The 17972-nt window shown below is 42.3% G+C and overlaps 1 protein-coding gene across 1 annotated transcript in view; it reads left to right on the forward strand.

Moving 5' to 3' along the window:
• The window catches only part of LOC125897554 (MAM domain-containing glycosylphosphatidylinositol anchor protein 2-like), a 178938-nt gene that overhangs the window by 126714 nt on the left and 34252 nt on the right, over positions 1-17972 (forward strand). Inside the window, exon 3 of the mRNA XM_049590959.1 lies at positions 7345-7519. Within this exon, the coding sequence (XP_049446916.1) occupies positions 7345-7519 (175 nt within the window). The remainder of the gene's footprint in view (positions 1-7344; positions 7520-17972) is intronic.

Raw genomic sequence — 17972 nt, forward strand, 5'->3', positions numbered from 1 at the left:
GATGACATTGGATCGTTGATCATTTAATCGATACGTCGATCTAGATCGATGGATCGTTACACCCCTTCACAGTATATGACATACAGTAGATGTCAGTCGGTCCCAGTTTAGAGAAGCAGGCTGGAGTCCGACACAGCAGCTAAGCGATGTACTGCTGTGGAAGGGGGTCAACAACAAAATGTATTTTAGCCACCTACAAAATTAATATCAATCTGAGTGTACGCTATATTGAGGATACTTTCACTGCTTTACCTTTCCATTAAACACCCCGTTCCAATGGGAAAGCCAATCGCATCTTCAGTCCCCCATCTGTGCTCTTGTCAAAGCCACCAGACTCCATTGACAAAAACAGTAGTTTTAGTTTGCTGAACACAGAAGCTGCTGGTTTACCTTTGCTTCGCTTAGTTAGTCATTTATTAGCATATTAGTTATAGGTTAGTTATATTAGCAGTACTTTTACGGTTTACCTTAATGTCTCACAGCGATTTCCAACAAGAAAATGAAGGCATTGTATCACTCAAAGCCAAACTCCATTGAGGAAAAACAGTGATTTAACATTGCTGAACACAGGAGCTGCTGGTCTACTGCTGCCTCAATCAGTTGGTTAGTTTTTGTCATTGTGTGATTTTGGTTAGTCTGAACTAACCCATTTAAACACCAAAGTCACACAATAACAAAAAGAAAATAACTGGTAGAGGGAGTGGTGGACCTGCAGCTCCTGTGTTCAGTGATGTTCAATGGAGTCTGGCTTTGAAGTGAGCGATACAATGGCTTCATTAAGGTAAAGCAGTGAAATATTCTAAATATAGCATACACTTTAAGTGATATTGATTTTTTTTTTTTTTTTTTTTTTACGGTTGGACATTTTTTAGGTGGCTAAAATACATTAAGTTGCTGCCCCACCCACAGAAGCACATTTCTAAGCTTCCTTGTTGGACTCCAGCCTGCTTCTCCAAACTGGAGGTGTGCCAGCTGACATCTACTACTACTATGGATAAGTACCCCATACAACCCACTTCAAAAAACCCGAACTATCCCTTTAACTGCAGCACTCAAACACTGCATGTGCTTCAACCCCAAGGCAAACAAAAGCTGATTTAATTTTAATGTTTGCCAGTGTGCATTTCCTATTTGATATCCTGATTTCTGTTTTCAATTTCAATATCAAAGCCTTCACTGTGGCGCGTTTCACATTGTCATCCAGTTTTTTACAAGGGCCAGCGTTGTCTAATATAGACCTGTAGAGTCATTGCACTCGCAATTTTGTGATTTTAGACCCCCTGCTGATTCTTCTGATCGCTTGATTGTCATGCTCAGCCACACTTGGCTGCGCCACCGAGTGGCACAGACCACCATCAGTGCCGAAAAAGAAAAGATGGCAAGCAATTAGAAACCAGTCTGTTGTTGGGGAGAGGGAAACGTCACAGCGGGCATTATGGGAGATTCACCGAAGACGCGTGCTCCGGCATATGATCCCTGCATAACAACAGACACTGGGCGCATTTTAATTAGCTCTTGCCGTGACATCGCAGCATGTGTGGTCTCAAACACTGCTGGGATTTTCAGTCGGATACTAATCTAGACGAGCTTCTTCCTTCCTTGTAAGCAAATGTTGATCTTTCTTTTGGGATGTCTGATTTAAAAGGGAATGGTGTTATTATTGTGTTGACGCTGCTTTTCCCTGTAGAACTAAGTGGTGTCATGTTTTTGATGCTTCTTTAAAAACAGAATATGCAAAAATCCTTTTCTTCTAAGCTGTGTGAGGTGAAACATGAAAACCAGACCCCATTTACATTTCATAGTAATAATTCATGCACTCAATTGCTAGGGACAGACAGGAATAGTGAATTTGTGCTATAAAACCGCAGCTGGGTGGTACATCTCGGGCAGTTTGACTCACTCCCCTGTGTATACTTATGAGCACCTTATGAGTTTCAGCTGAGAAATGAGAAAGGAGCAGCAAAAATAGCCAAAACACTCAAGCCAGGCTGTCAGTGGGCTAGGAGCAGCAATTATCATATTGCTCAAATCCGCCAGCTCCTCTCAGATCAAGAGTATTTGCATTGCACTGAGGAGAGTGAAGAGGGTCAAACTGTTCTCACCAGGCATACTTCAGGACTCCCCCTGTGGGTAGAGGTGCTCAGATGTGAAAAGTCAAAGGAGTGGAGGAATGAAAATAGCTCCAGGGTACAGGGTGAGTTGAAAGCCCGCCAATAACGTGGTCTGCTGCCCTCGTGAAACAAACAGCAGCACTTTCCTTTAGAAAATATGAAGAGTTATTTGAATACCCACTTCTTAGTGTCACTCCAACAATGCACTTATTGATACTGCGCTTTCCTAAAACTCAAAGCTCTTTACACAAAAGGCAAAGGAAAATGACTGGGGGTATAAGCTGGGAGAATATTGAATTCTGCTGAGGTCGCCATAAGCCAGCTTGCTTTGTATTTGCATGAGGGGATCCGGAGCACTGTCGGGGAGTGACACAGAATTCGAAAACTTTGCTCCATCTAATTTATAATCATAACTTATTTAACTTTGGGGCTTGTTTTGCTGAACTCATGATGTCCCTAACTGTTATAATAGGGCTCCAGATTTTCTAACGGTGGAGCTTTAGCATCGATCAACTGCTGAGTTTGGGCTTTTGCATGGAGTGCTTTCTCACAATGTCTCTTGATGCATTTGAAACAGGCCGAGTGATGCCTTTATTTTCAGCACAGTGTATTCATTTAGAAGCATTTATTTTTAATGGTAATATATCCACTTACATGCTGCAGTAAAGGGACAGGACAGAAGCACTGTCTGGCTGCAGTCTTTCTTCACAGAAAGAGGTCGATGAAAGGGAGGAATACAGAACACACACAGTTTTTGAGTTTCAGGGTAGCTAATTTATTTCTGCCACTCTGAACAGTAACACCCCAAGCAAGGCAGAGAATCTGAAACTCCTCTGATAAACTTTTGCTGCATGTGAATTCTTCTCCTTGTCATCCTCTAGCCCCGAGCTCAAAAAAAAAAAAAAAAAGAAAAAGAAATGAAAAAGAAAAAAGACTTTGGAATAGGGCACCATTATCGGGTTTCGGGCCACCCACCCTTTCATTTCCTTTCTCCTGTCTGTTTGGAAAATGACCAAACTTCAAACTGTCGTAACCTCAGGCTGGGGTCGTCATGGTTAAAACCCCACAGCGAGCACGGTACAGCGGCAATCTCCCAAGATAGCACCCAATCTTCATCCCTCCATGCAGCGATATCCCTGTTCCATCTGATGCTATCTCTGTAAAATGGGATGTTATCAGTATCCAAGATGATGCTATCGCCATACAGTGTGGAGATATTGGATTCTAATTCATGGGCTCCCCTGCCTAGGCGGAGATATGTGAGGCTCTGCAGGCAAAGCCAGTCCATCTGTGGCTTACTTAGGATGAGGGATTGAATGGAGCTTTATGCTCCGTAGTTCTGGCTGTGTGGCCCCCAGGCCAGAGTTGTCACAGTACCTGTTCATGCTGTATGCTTTAATGAGGACAGGTGAGGGAGATGATGGAGAGTCAATTACGACCTCGTGTTGGAGAGTAACACTATTTCACCTTTCATTACACCTCAATGCCATGGGCTAACTGGGTCTCATCAGTTAGTGAAAGGTACTCATGCTGAGAAAGCCACGCTCAGGTCGGTCTTGTGTGGAAGTGAGGAAAAAGGGAGGTTAGAGGAAGATTTTGAGCTCCCAAAGTCCTCCTTTGTACTGTGACATTTCACAAAAGAACTTTACAGCAGCTATGAAATAGGATGTTCTTCAACAGTCGTCCGTGCTTTGAATTGAAAATCTCGTCTAAACACAAAACAATATAACAATCACACATGCAATGATTTAATGTGAGCCTTAAGCATATTCTCAAATGTTGGTCTTTACTTATCTCAACTACAGAGAGGAAAGCAGATCGTTATATAAAACAGGCTCATATTAGATGGACATTTACTTCTAATTTCCTTTGCTTTACAGCTATGATTCATCACATTATTGTAAGGAGTCTGTTTTCCGATCTGCTTCTGTTTTAGGAAACACTAACACTCTCATGTCTGCTAGATATGAAACAACAGACTAACTTATTAACATATGTCTTGTTTCTTTAAACCAGGGGTAGGCAACTTGTGGCTCCAGAGACACATGCATCAACAATTGTTTAGAAAATAATAATGGCTATATTTTAACATTTCAATTTCCAATTTCATTTCCTATTTCATTCATTGTCGTAGGCCTCGAGTGATTCTTATATTTTCCTTTGTAAAAATGTGAAGCCTATACACGGAATAAAAAAATGTTTTTACATTTCATCCACTAAATGTGCATCATAAGGTTATCGCCTTTTCCCTTGAATTTTACCAAACCTCAATTGCGATCACTTGTCTTGGATCTCACTAGCTAAGCTAAGCTAAGCTAAGCTAAGCTAGCTATGGATTTCAGATTTTAAAAAAGTCTTAGAGGACAATCCACCTTATTCCTGAAGGCACCACTGTAGAAATTACTATGTGCACAACTTCCAGTGAGATAGCGGAAGTAGCAGTAAGCTAGTTAGGAAACATCGCAGAATGTGTTGGTATCTCTTAATAAGTCATCAGCAATCAGAAATCACCCATAGAGGGAGCGGATGTTTACCTTAAGCTAGCTTGGGCCGTGTTAAAGTTAACAATATTTTGACAGAGCAAGGCGAGCTAGTTGCTAGCGTGCTCGGTTGAAAATGGGGAAAAAAGAAAAACAGTGCTTTGAGATGGCTGTCAGAGATGGCAGAGGTATGATCACATAATCCCGCTTGAGCTTTAACAGGTGGTGTGTTCCAGAGCATGTGAGCGGAGTGGACCGGGTGAAAATTTCCACTCCTCGCTCGCAGACCTGTCACTTTGTGCCGCTCGTCCGCTCCACTTGGTTCTGCGCATTCTTCACTCCGCTCCACTCCATCATAAATTTTATCCCGCTCCACTCGCTCACCACTCCGCTCAAAAAAACTGCATCATACTACCCTAACCTGTAATCTTCTATTCACAAAAAAAACATGAGCCCTCTCGCCTCTCCCCGCAGTTAGGGACTGTTCTCCACAGTACCATGGCTTCTCTTCTCAGTTTATTTTCTGATGTACACAGTAAACTCCATAGTTTTGAAAGAAAATAGTGTGGGTGTGCACAGGTGCAAAGATGCATTCAGGGTGGGGCATGAGCGACCGGAGCGAAATTGGAGCGAGAGATAAGGCTCCGCTCCACCTTTTAAAAAAAAATAGCCGCCCCTCGCTCAACACAAAATCCTTCCGCTCCCCGCTCAGCTCCGCTCCGCTCACATGCTCTGGTGTGTTCTTCGTTTTATTTCCCAGTTGCTCTTGGAAACAAGAATAGAGTACTGTAAACAGACTGTTACCATTGGAAATCACCTGTTTCGGTTCAGCGCTGGAAGTTGCACAAATAATTCTTGCAAGGTGTCATGTGGGCTAGGAATTAGAACATAGTTGTTTGCTTTCACCGCCAACCCTGCAAAGTTAAAGTACCAATAAAAGTAGCCACCTTGTGCTGAAACATATTAATAAATGCTCATTTAGACCGATTAGTGTTGATGGGTGAATCTAGACTTATTGTTACCTTCATCATAAGGCTCAAATATGTTTCGCAGCTCCAGACAGATTCTTTCAGAGCTTTCTTGGCCAAAAATTGCTCTTTTGACGGTAAAGGCTGCTGACCCCTGCTTTAAACAGCAGAAATTTGTGGTTTTATGGAAGCGTATGTGATGGACTATTTTTGGCAGCAGTTACTCATTCCATAGGGACTTGCACAGACCATGTACATGGAGTGCAGACTGGTGGATGGAGAGGTGCTGTTTTGCCTCTTCAGCACTGCGGAGGTGCCCTTTAGGAAGGCACCGAACCCTCAAATGTTCAGGCCGCCTGTCCATGGGCAGCCCCCTCAATCTGACATCCAACAGAATAAAAAAAGAAGTATATTAATAGAGTACGTCTTATTCATCTTTCCTTCTTCTTGGTCAGGAAGTTGTGGCTGTTGATGTTGTTTGCTGTTATTACAGACGCAACACTTCCTTCATGCTTCCCTCTTCTGTTAAGAAAATAATTTGCTTTGAGTTTCTTTCCATAAACAAAAAGTCTGATTTGATTCACTACTTATTTCCAGTCACTTTCAGTTTGTGTTTCAATCAGTGTTAAAAGAATACTTCACCCACAACATGACCATTTGTCTATCAATTATTCACCCGTGTTATCTTGAATTTGTGAAGAAAACTTGTTTTTTTGTCAGTCCATAAGGAATCCAAAAACAGAGAAAATTCTTGATGAACTAAAATAAAGGGTTACCACGTTTAACAACAGCAAAACTATATCCAAGCATTTGTTTACAGACTCTCACACAGCTCTTGCAGTTGTGTGGTCAGTACTTTGCAAACTCATTTTCCCTAAAACCTTACTATTTAAAACTCTTCTGCCGCAACGGTTGAGCAGAGTTTGAACACACGTGCTTGCCTGTGCGTGCTACTTGTATTCAGAAATGTTTTGAACAGTAAGCTTTCAGCAAAAATGTGTTTAGGAAGCACTGAGCAGGGGATCCAGGGCTTGGATCTTCTGCCATCAGGTCCATCAGGGTGGACGTGTACTGTAAGTGTGATGCACATGGCTCTAAAATGTTCCCTCTGTTATTTTGTGTTTACAAAGACATCGAAGTGAGGCAGACAGAAAACGATAAGATGCCCAAAGGTGTAACTATTAGAGTCTGTGTCTGTGGTGCAGTCTGGGGCACTGGCAATGGTTTTGCTTTGAAGCACTGTTGCTTTGTCTCCTGCCTAGGACACATTCCAGAGTGCCATTTCCCTGAAAAGGTTTCTATTCACAGTTCTGATGAGGCAACAAAGTCTCAGTCTCTTAGCTGTGTGCTGAAACATATTATAGTTCAGACCAAACCAGTAAATATGCTTTAGTAATAAATCAATTTAAAGTGCTAGGAAGGTATTTATGTGAAATGAAACAGTTATTGACATTTAATTTGAAAATTTGTGCAGGCCTGCTGGGTTCGACTAAAGGTAATTGTACAGAGACTGAAAGAAACTCAACATAAAATAATACAATATTTTTGATGAAAAGAGAAACTCAGAGCTGCAGTCTGGTATATTGATGAAATTAGGTCTGTGGAGCTGTATATGAAGCTGGATTTACCATGTGAGCTGTATAAATCAATGTTTTATTTACCATGCCTGTACAGCTACTGGCCTTTTGTTAGTTCTTGCTAGTATTTCAATTCAGGCGTATTTGAGAACTCTGAAATCATATCTGGAAGTAAAGTATAGTCGTTTCTATCCTTTGTTCTCCCCAGATCCGATGGACCAAGACAGCCGGCAGTGTGTCGGACCGCTTCCAGGACTCCAGTGTGTTCAATGAGACGTTGCACATTGCAGAGATCCTGAGGACCCAGGGAGGTCGCTACTACTGCAAGGCTGAGAACGGCCTTGGGTCTCCTGCCATCAAGTCCATCAGGGTGGACGTCTACTGTAAGTGTGATGATATACTATATGGCTGAGAGATATTCCCTCTGTTATTATGTGTTTATTAGACCCAATTCAATTTCTTATTTTCACCCCGACCCATTAATTTCGAGGGACCCTTCGACCCTCTGAGCAGAGTTACGAGGGTAGTTGTTGGAATCTTCCACTATGAAATGGGATAACCTGTCAAGACCCTGATATGTCATCAGTAGCTCTTGATGGTGTTTACGTAAACAGACAGCACTATGGCAGTAACGGTACTATCACAATGACATTTGCCATTTATCTAAAGGAGACAGAAAAGCATGGACTCTTGTAACTCAGTCACAACCAGTGGCGATTGCTCTAAGACTGCAAGGGAAGCTCAGCTTCCCCTAAAATGTCAAAATATAAGTGGTCAATTATGAACTGTTGTGTTTACATTTCATTGACTAAATATGCGCTAGAACGCGGACAACTTTTGTTCAGAATCAGCTACTTATCACAGGTCACTGACGCGACTTTCTTCTCATTCATTCCCGTAGCGTCACGGTGCATTAAACAGTGGAAGCTCAGCGTCCAAAGACTTCAGTGGGGAAGCATAGAGTGGGTTGTTCCACTGCAGCGAAACTAGACAGTCATTGGATAAATGCTCGGTTTTGTCCCGCCCATCGGACGCTCAGCGTCTCTGGGGGTCTATGGGGCAGTGGGCTGGCCTCAGCTGGCCTGGACGCTGGGCTTCTGCATGATGATTGGATGATCTGTCTGAGGCTGAATCCCTTTTTGATTGACAGCGAAATGAGCGAATCAGCAATCTTCAAATAGAAACCACCACCGGAGCATTTTTCAAGTTTCATTTCATTCCGTTGTTCCGAGTTGATCTGGAGACTTTCCCAATCCTCTTAGTGACTTTTTCTTTGTTAAAAACGACTAGCGACAAATCTAGCATCTTTTTCTGGTGTTATTGGAGACTGTACTTGTGTTTGGAGACTCTGACTTCTCTTACTGTCCCCAACGAGCAGCAGGTGCTGTGAGCCCCTCCACCGTCCCAAAGCACTCACAGGCGGTCACACTAGCCTCGCGCAGCAGCCCCAGAGGGTAGAGTTTACATATAAATAAACGGACACATTTTATGATGTAGGCCGAAAATGAGCTTCCCCTCCTTGAAAGACCAGCAGCCGCCACTGGTCACAACTTAACCTTCAAGCAGTTAATCTATCAAACAGGTCATCAAATAAGAAAGAACAGTGCTTCATTACCAGGCCGCTAGCTATGCTCTGTAAGCTAACATTAGCAACCTGTGCTCTTACCCTGCTAGTCTGCACTGACATTAGAGGAGCCCTAACAAGTGCAGCAGCTTTTCTGCGGGGCTTAAATTAACTTTTGGGTGTTATATCATCAAAAGGGGAGAATGTGATATGAAAATATGTCAAAATACCAGACTGTCATGCACAAATCAGCAATGATAATGTAACATTAGCTAGCTAGCTAGCGAGCTACTGAGATATCAGCATGCTATTAGTGATTATTTTGTTATGGTTGTGACAAAGAAAAGGACCATGAAACATTGAACTAATAACCTGTAATATATCCTAAGACAGTATGAGGGTTTGAAAAAAACAAAATCCAAGGCAACTCTTCTCTGGTGTAAAAGTTAAAAGGCCTTTATTAAATGGCTAGTTCACTGGCCTTCATCAGTTGCTGATGAAGGCCAGTGAGCATGGCCGAAACATGTTGATGATTTTAATGTTCATCATGAACTAGCCATTTAATAAAGGTCTTTTAACTTTTACACCAGAGAAGAGTTGCCTTGGATTTTGTTTTTTTCAAGCTGTACTACACATCCTGACCAAAGAGCACCTTCCTGGATACCATGATACTGCAACCCACATGAGCGCTTCATCTGCTGTTGTCTTACAGTATGAGGGTTATTGTAATTTTACAATATTTATAACAAAGAAAATACATTTGTGAGTTTCTTTGGTTGCTTGTGCAGCCAGTTTGCCCATAATTTCTCACAACACTGGGTTTGGGGTGTGCTTCTGAAAAACTTTTGTTTGTAGCCTGAAAACTTCGCCCTAGATGTGAACATGCAAAACGGAGGGATAAGGGCTAACTGGTAGGGGCAAGGAGTGTTTTGGGTCTCAGCCTTGGAGTCTGTAGCCCTTTTTACACAGAGATCGCGCTATAGGGCCACTACAAAGTCCCTTCCTTATTCCACCTTTGCATTTTTACACAGAACCAAACAACGGCGGCATCGTGCTGCTCCAGTGTGTGATTTTAGATAGCATTCTAGCACTGTGGAATCAAAAGAGGTGTGACGGGTGGGCGTGACATGTAACACAACAACATCATCCTCTAGTGTGACAGGTAACATATGCATCGGCAGTGATTTATAAACAATAATGTAGTGACTAGCCCTATACATTAGCCACTACTGGTTGCTAATTGGCTGAATTGTTTGGATGTGTACTCAGAAAACTACTCCCAGTCTTTACCAATGCTGTATGTCATCATGCGCTAATTTCTCACTGGTGTACTTCCAATAAATACAGCCATATAAATTTTAATCCGAGCACAGTCAAAAACTGTTTGCGTCAAAACATCAACAACACCTGTGCTTACTGGCATGAACTTAAATACCTTAACTTAACTTAAAAAGCCTCCTAGTGGTGTGGCGGGATAATACATTAACACAAATCAAACATGTGGCTCCAACAAATAACAATGGCATGACATGGCAACAACAATCATTTACCATCCCTGTTATTTGGTGGCTGATCTTGCCCTTTGCTCGGAGCTCCCGGACATCAGTAGCCATGTTTCCATCAGCCTCTTTAGATGCGCATCTAGAAGTATTGCATCTGAAAATTATAATGGAAATGCCAAAATTCGAATTAAAATCCCCTGATTCACACAAACTTAAATGCGCTTGCTTTAGCCAGGTTTTGGTTGATTCGAAAAAAAGTTGATTCGAAAAAATGTTGATTTGCAAAACGGGGGATGGAAACAGTTATGTTCGAATTAAGTGTGACGTAGCGCACCTCTCTCCATGGTGATATCCACACTCCGGGTCAGGAAGGCGGTAATGCATTTACAAGCTGGTTGCCAACCGCCAGAAAATGTAGAAGAAGAAGAATGCGAGACTTTGTTTTCGGTTCTGCAGAAAACTCGCGCAAGTTCGTCGTTTTCACCAAAGTCTGTACATTTAATGGAAACACACAGGATTCGTATTTCTTTAATTGCGCATTTCCCAATGATTCGAATCACTTTTGGATGGAAACATAGCCTGTGTTTTCCCAATTTGTAGACATTTTTGGATGGACTTCTTCTTTGAGTTAGCCTCTAACTGCTATCAGCTACTTTTTAATCTCCTGCTGTGGGTCTCAGTCATAACACATCGTCAAAACATCACACCCGTACCGCCCATGATCCCATCCTGCTGGCTCTCCCCTTTATACAGACATCTTTTCAGAGCTGTTACTACCTCTGATGCAACTCTGTCCACCCTTCCACGATTGTACCTTTTATACAGATCAGCAAGGCGGCATAATGGGGTGACATTCCTGCCTTGAAGTGGCAGTGTAAAAGCGATTGTATCTCTGTTACTGTGTGAAGGACTGGCCAAGGTGTTCCTTTGCCTCCTGCCTAGGACACCTTCCAGACAGTCATTACCCTGAGAAGGTTTCTATTCACAGTTCTGATTCTGCAACTAAGTCTCTTATCAGTGTAGTAAACCGTATTTTAGTGCAGTTCCAGTGCAGTTAACTTTTAAACTGTATCTAGTAAATATGCTTTAGTATTAAATTAATGTAAAATGTTAGGAAAGAAATTATTAAATGAAACGTGCTGAAAATGTTTTGCATTTCTAAACTACAGAAGAATCAACGTATGAACACGGACAGCCGCAGCACAGACGTGCTGATCAGTGTGTAACAGCATAAAACCTTACAGCCCAGTGTAGCAAATATCGCTGCTGTAAATGAAAATGTAGTTACTTGGAGGTAAAGCATCCAAAGAGCCCTGTGCTCTCCTGAGAACGTTAATTAAGCTAAAACACCTTTATTATCCTGACATGGCCATCGACTGTAAGCGCAACCGCTCTATTTTTAAAGTATCTGTGCGACAAACGGTGGAGGCTCATTAGCATTCATCAAAGAAAACAGTGATGTATTGTTATTGTTTTTATTGACCCGGCATTGATTGTCCTATTTCACCTCGCGAGTGGTCGAAGAAGTGCGAGACAGGGGAGTCGCTGGCCTTTCATCGCAGCTGGACCCTCAGACAACCTCTGACAAGCAGGAGTTTAAATCCAATGAGTAATAGTGTAGGTGTTTTGTAATCAGCGGTTTCAAGGGCAGATCTCTAGTCTTACTGTTTCAGCTTTAGAAATTCTTATTCATTTTAAATAACATGTTCACAAGATCTTGCCGCCTTAAATGTTCATTCTGCTTCAGTCTTCACTCCTTCTATTCCTGATTTCCTTTATATGCCAAGCTGCAAAGAAAGAACATGCTTTATTTAATCTAATATAAATCTAATATAAGCAGTGACCTCTCTTAATTTGTCACCAAACATCCAATTTTCAGTCACAGAGGAAACAAAGAGGCAGTGGAGCAGGACATTTTTGCGCTGACTAAGGTGCTCTTTCCAGCCGGTGACACCTTTCCAGTAAAGCCTACGTTCATTTGATGCATTATAGGAATTTGAACACCGTCTCCTATCTGTTATGGACCTCTCCCCCTCCTCTCCTCTCCTCTGCCCATATTTTCTTTCCTGTCTCTGTCTTATTCTTTCGCCCTCTGTGTGCGAGCCACATCCTTGTTTCTGTTTATTTGGACTGACGCAGCCAAAGGTTGTGGAATTGAAAGTTGTTTAGAAAGCTGTTGTGGAAGGTCTTAGTGGAGCAGCGGAGCAGGGGCTGAATGTATCTCAGTAGCTGACAGTCAGAGGCCTCGTTCCCTCCGTGCACCGTTTCACCTTGGCTGCACTAAAGAGCCGGAGGAACAGACGCGGTAGTGAAGCTGAAAAACACACCAGAGACAGACCCGAGGATAATCAGAGAGCGTGGATGCTCAGTGAGCCTTGTTTTGAGGTCAGAGTTTTCACCCTGTTGATGCACTGAAATTGCAAAGTTTATATGTGAGATATTATAAATAAGATCAGATAAGAATTTATGAAAATAGATGAAGATAGATTTGAATTAAATGTATAAAAATGCAATAACAAGTTGAAGGAATTTATAAGCAGCGGTGGGATGTAACTCAGCACATTTCTACACACTTTCTACTTCTACTCCTCTCCTTTGAGTACTTTTACTACTTAAATATATTTTCCTGATTATACTTTACACACTTTTACTTAAGCAACTATTCAATACAGGACTTATACTGGCAACAAAGTATTTCTAGGGTGTGGTATTTGTGCTTTTACTTAAGTAAAGGATCTGAATTCTTCCTTCACCACTGTTAATAAGACGTTAAAATCATAGACTATGAAAATAATGGACGGAGCTATTATGACACCACCCTTTGGTTTGTGGACTCCCATTCAGAGGCCTTGAGTTTGGCTTTTTAGCCGTTACCATTTTGTTCTCTTGGAGCCACAAGGCACTAAATCTGGACAAGTGGGTGGAGCTGCAGAGGTGGACAGGATGGATATGCCCAAAAGCTGAGGACACTATGGACGGACAGCCTGTCACTCAAGTGACCTTGCTCGTAATTAGGTGTAACTTAAAGCCTTAATAATATGTACAAATAAATTCAGCCCCCTTGTGGTTGTCATGAAGGGGGAAATTAGCTATAGTCAGAGATGGGACCAAGTCACACATGTGCAAGTCTCAAGTAAGTCTCAAGTCTTAACCTTCAAGTCTCAAGTAAGTCCAGAGTCATTTTTTCTTGGGTAAGTCAAGTCAAGTCACAGGTTATGTCAAGTCAAGTCAAGTCAAGTCAAGTCCTGTAATAGGTCAAGTCAAGTCACCTTATTATTGTAATTTTACCTGCAGAATCTGATCTTAATTAAGTGAAAAGACAAGATATAAGTAACTGTCAATAAACATTGACTTCATCGCTGCAATGTTTACTTTGCAGGGACGACCCTCATGCGTGCACGCGCGCGCGCGCACACACACACACACACACACACACACTAACCAAGGCAGCGGCCCTGTGTTGCTCGTTCATAAAACTTACAGCCGGTCATGTGATGAACCGGTCGGAATGTTCGCTCATGTTTTCTGGGCTTAATGTTAGCAAATAAATTAAAAACAAGTTCCACCAAACCGAACCACCCCCCCACCCCACCCCACCCCCGTATCGTATCAAGCTAACGTTAGCTAACTACTGACAAGGCTCGACAGTGCAAGCGTTTCACTCGCATTTGCGACTAAAAATAGGTGTGTGCGAACTGTAAAAAATATTTAGGGGCACATGTGCGCATAAAAAAATCAGCCGAAGCAGCCTATATTTTTGTCAATAAAAAAATATGATAATCTAACCACAAACGTTGGAGGAACTCCAGCCGCCTTCCCTCTTCCCTCTTCCCCGTGTGACACGGTTATGGGCGGTTTTCCAAGCCACTGTCGGCACAATGAATATCGTGCGCGACGCCAAGGGTAGCGGTGCCACTTTGTCGTTGCTGCCCTTTCCATAGACAAACAATGGGAAAGCGGTTTTACAGCTGATTATGTGTAGAGGCCTTTAGGGACCGTTCGCCACGGTGCTGCTGCTGGGCAGGGTGGAAATAAAGCCCTTTTCACACACAGTGCGCAAAGCGCAGACCTCCGCCGACGAACCCATTCATTGTGTGTGTGCTACCGCAGCACAAGAGCGCACCACTCCGCCAGCCTGCGCTCAAAATGAAATTTTTTTAATCGTCACACCACAACACGCTGTGACGACACCTCGGCGCCGCGCGTCCAATAGCAGAGAAGAGCCTGAAGTAGACCCAGAAGCAGTCACCATGGAGCTGGAGCTCCTGAATGAGCCTGTACTCCCCCAAATCCTGTCCTCTGCGCCCTACCCTGCAGTGGGCTCCGCGAGGCTTAAGTCCTGCAGAGTTTCAGAGGACCTGGAGAATGTTTTAGGATAGTAATAACATTATATAAGATAATCATATTGCAAAGATAATATATATAAGATAATAACATGATTTTACCTTTCTGTACGTTTTGTATACAAATTCATTAAATAATTTTGCTTGTAAATGTCTATTTGCATCACGTTTATTACGGAAAACACATTATTTGATCAATTTACATTGTGCCCCTAAAGTTCTTTGTGCACTCCTTACTTTTTCAACTTAGGAGCACATGTGCTCCTTGGGAAAAAGGTTAGCGTCAAGCCCTGACCGACTAACCAGATAATATTAGCTAATTGACAAGCACTTACTGGGCAGAATGGCTCTTCAAATGACGAACAAAGTTTGAAGTTGTCGCCTGGCTGTCCGAGATGTTTATGCCGCATGTCTTGCAGTGTGCTGTCCGTCTTTTGCCGTAATAATGGTAATTCCGAAAGCCGAAGAGACGATGAGTGTCGGTACCCCTCCTGCTGACATGTTGATGCCTATCTGATATAAGAGGACCTGTTTCTCCAGTAAACACGTTAGGTACGTAGAGAGGGCATGACTGATTGACAGGGTAGTGATCCAATTATGACGCCATTCTCAGCCTGCGCTCCTACCGGGTAATCGACATTATTTTTTAAATTAATTTATTAATTTTATATTCTAACCGAAAACATGATGTGAATAACGCTCAAGTCATGCAAGTCATTGTGTCTCAAGTCAAGTCAAGTCCCGAGTCTTTAACTTCCAAATCCGAGTCAAGTCTCAAGTCTTTTATTTTTTGTCAAGTCAAGTCACAAGTCATCAAAACAGCAACTCGAGTCGACTCGAGTCCAAGTCACAATGACTCGAGTCCCCATCTCTGGCTATAGTGACCAAAACCAGTTTTTGTACCAGGCATTTTAACATGGGGTTCTGGGCAGCCAGTCTCAAGTGGCCATTAAAAGAACTGCAGTTTAAGGCACTTCGGAGGTTGCAGCTTTATTAGAACACCTCAGGAGCCGTACACATGCTGCGTCTTTAACTGCCTGGCTAATGCAAGGTCGCACACTGGGTGCTACTCTTGTGTCTTTTCTGTGCCAACTTTCAAGAGCAGGCAGGTTGCGTCTGAAGTTGCTAAGCAACCTCAACAAGCACTGTTTCATAGTCTATTTACCTGAAACCCTGAGTGCAGAGCTGATCTTCCTCCATGCAGGTTCAGTTCAGGTTCAGGCTTTATTTGTCACATACATACAATCCATGTACAACCAACCAACCAACAACAACAGTACAAACACATGCACTGTTTGTGTGTAGGCCTATCATCAGACGGACAGATGTAAAGCTCTGAAACTCCCAACTTCTTCTCCATATTTATCACAGACTGATATTTACTGAGGAGGGGAAATATTATCTGTTGGCTCTGATTGGCTGGTCCTCATCACATGTGCACATGACAGGTGGTGTGTGCTGCTGGATTCCAAAAGTTAAGCTCAGTTTATCTCAAGGTGCAGCAGTCACACCCTTAAAAACAGGTGCTCGGGAACACGTGCATGCTGTGACAGTGCCACTCTGGCGTTTGAGTGTGCCTGCCACGTTTTTACATTGAAAACAATGGATTTAAGAGCGCAAAAAATGCGGCATGTGTACGGCCTATTAGACCAGGGATACTTAACCTACTCTGCCCAGGGATCACTGTGGGGAAATAACAGGAGACCAGGGGCCAGTTAATAACCTCTGACAGGCAGTTGCAGAATCGATCCTTCCTTGGCCTTTTAATTTTTTTCTTAAGTAACCAAGCTCTATTCTGATGCTTTTTCAATCATGTTGGCAAAAAAATAAAAAACATTTTCAATATGAATCAATGTATTTTCATTATGAATGTGTAAGTTTAGTATAACATGATCCTTCTGATATGTAAGTGGAACGTGTAAATATTTATGCAGCAGAAAAGCTGTATTGCAGCTGCAGCAGCCATGATGTGTGTAGTATGAATTAGTATTATTATTTCAGTATAACGACTCATAATGATAAAGTAGATGTAATATTTGTGCAGTAGGGAATAAACACACTATGCATAAATTATGCAGCACTGTTACAAACATAATAGAAATGGAAAGTATTACCTTGATATAGCAATATAATGTAAAAATACAATAATAACAACATAGTAGTAATATCATATAGTGATGCAATATAACAATATAATGTATTTAGAGGCACTTTCTTTTTCCACCATGAATATAATGAAGATTATTAAAGCAGACATTTTTTGCACAGAAGCATTTTAAATTACCGTCCTGATGGTGTCCTTGCATCTGGCCTTGTTACACAGTGTGTGTGTGCTTCATTAGCTAGCATTGTGCTATGTTGCACATCCAGCAAAAGCACATCATTCCTCCTGAGCAATGTTACAGCTGTCCCCCGAGGGTGAATTTAATTGATGGGCCTCTGCTGTACATGCTATTTTTAGTGGTTCGCAGCTACAGTTTTTAATTAGTATTAAAATTGGTGTTTTGGAGGTGGACCACCCAACAACAACAACACCTTGAATTATGTTTGCTGTCTCTTTCAGATGTACCTCACATGCTGTTCATATCACTCTGTTTGTGTCTGGGACATAACAGTGGCAGTTATAATGAACTGCACCATTACTGCAAAGAGAGGATGATCTGTGTAACCAGACGCAGGGCCGCAGCATGTTTTACATTTACAGGATTATCACCTAAATGATCTTTCTACTGTCTCTTCCTTGGTTTTCTTCAGAGAGCATTTATTTGCTTCTGCTTCCTGGAATCAAGGGTCTTGTTTTCAATTTTCCAAATAAACACTAGAGATCTTATTCACATACGCACCTTCATTAAATCAAAGTGTGCTCTGAGAAAACCCCATCTTCACGAAGGCAGCTGCAGCCTGCTTGACTCTTTCAGTGCAATTAAATGCAGGGAATAGGAAAGGCCAAAAGTACAGACAGACAGACAGAGAGACAGACAGACAGCAAATGATAATAACTGACCTCTGCAGCCCAGAGGAGCTGATATTAGCTACATAGCCAGCTCAAAGCCAACGTATTTACAAAGCTCTGAAGTCATCTAAGCACATTTTATACCTGCTGACACTTCAGTTGTGTTTGTCTGCAGTTAGGTCTGTGGGGAAGGTCCTCTGCAAAGTTAATAAAGAACCTTGCCCAACTCCTGCGCTGATCGATTTTAAGCTTAAGATGCTCACTTCTTTTTCCTACAGGGGAGTCTTTTCAGTGTTTTCATTTAATTTCAGCTGCATTAATTTTGCTGCAGCTTCTAATGTTTCATTGAGTGACTGATCGAGGGGGGCTTAGGAGTTCTGCAGGGCCGGCTTATTGCAGGCTCAGAGAGTTCATTGACCATCACCGGCACAATATATCTGAAAGAGATTTGGAGAGGAGGCAACCAGAGGAAAT

The sequence above is a fragment of the Epinephelus fuscoguttatus genome, linkage group LG11, assembly GCF_011397635.1.
Source record: "Epinephelus fuscoguttatus linkage group LG11, E.fuscoguttatus.final_Chr_v1".
Lineage (NCBI taxonomy): Eukaryota > Metazoa > Chordata > Actinopteri > Perciformes > Serranidae > Epinephelus > Epinephelus fuscoguttatus.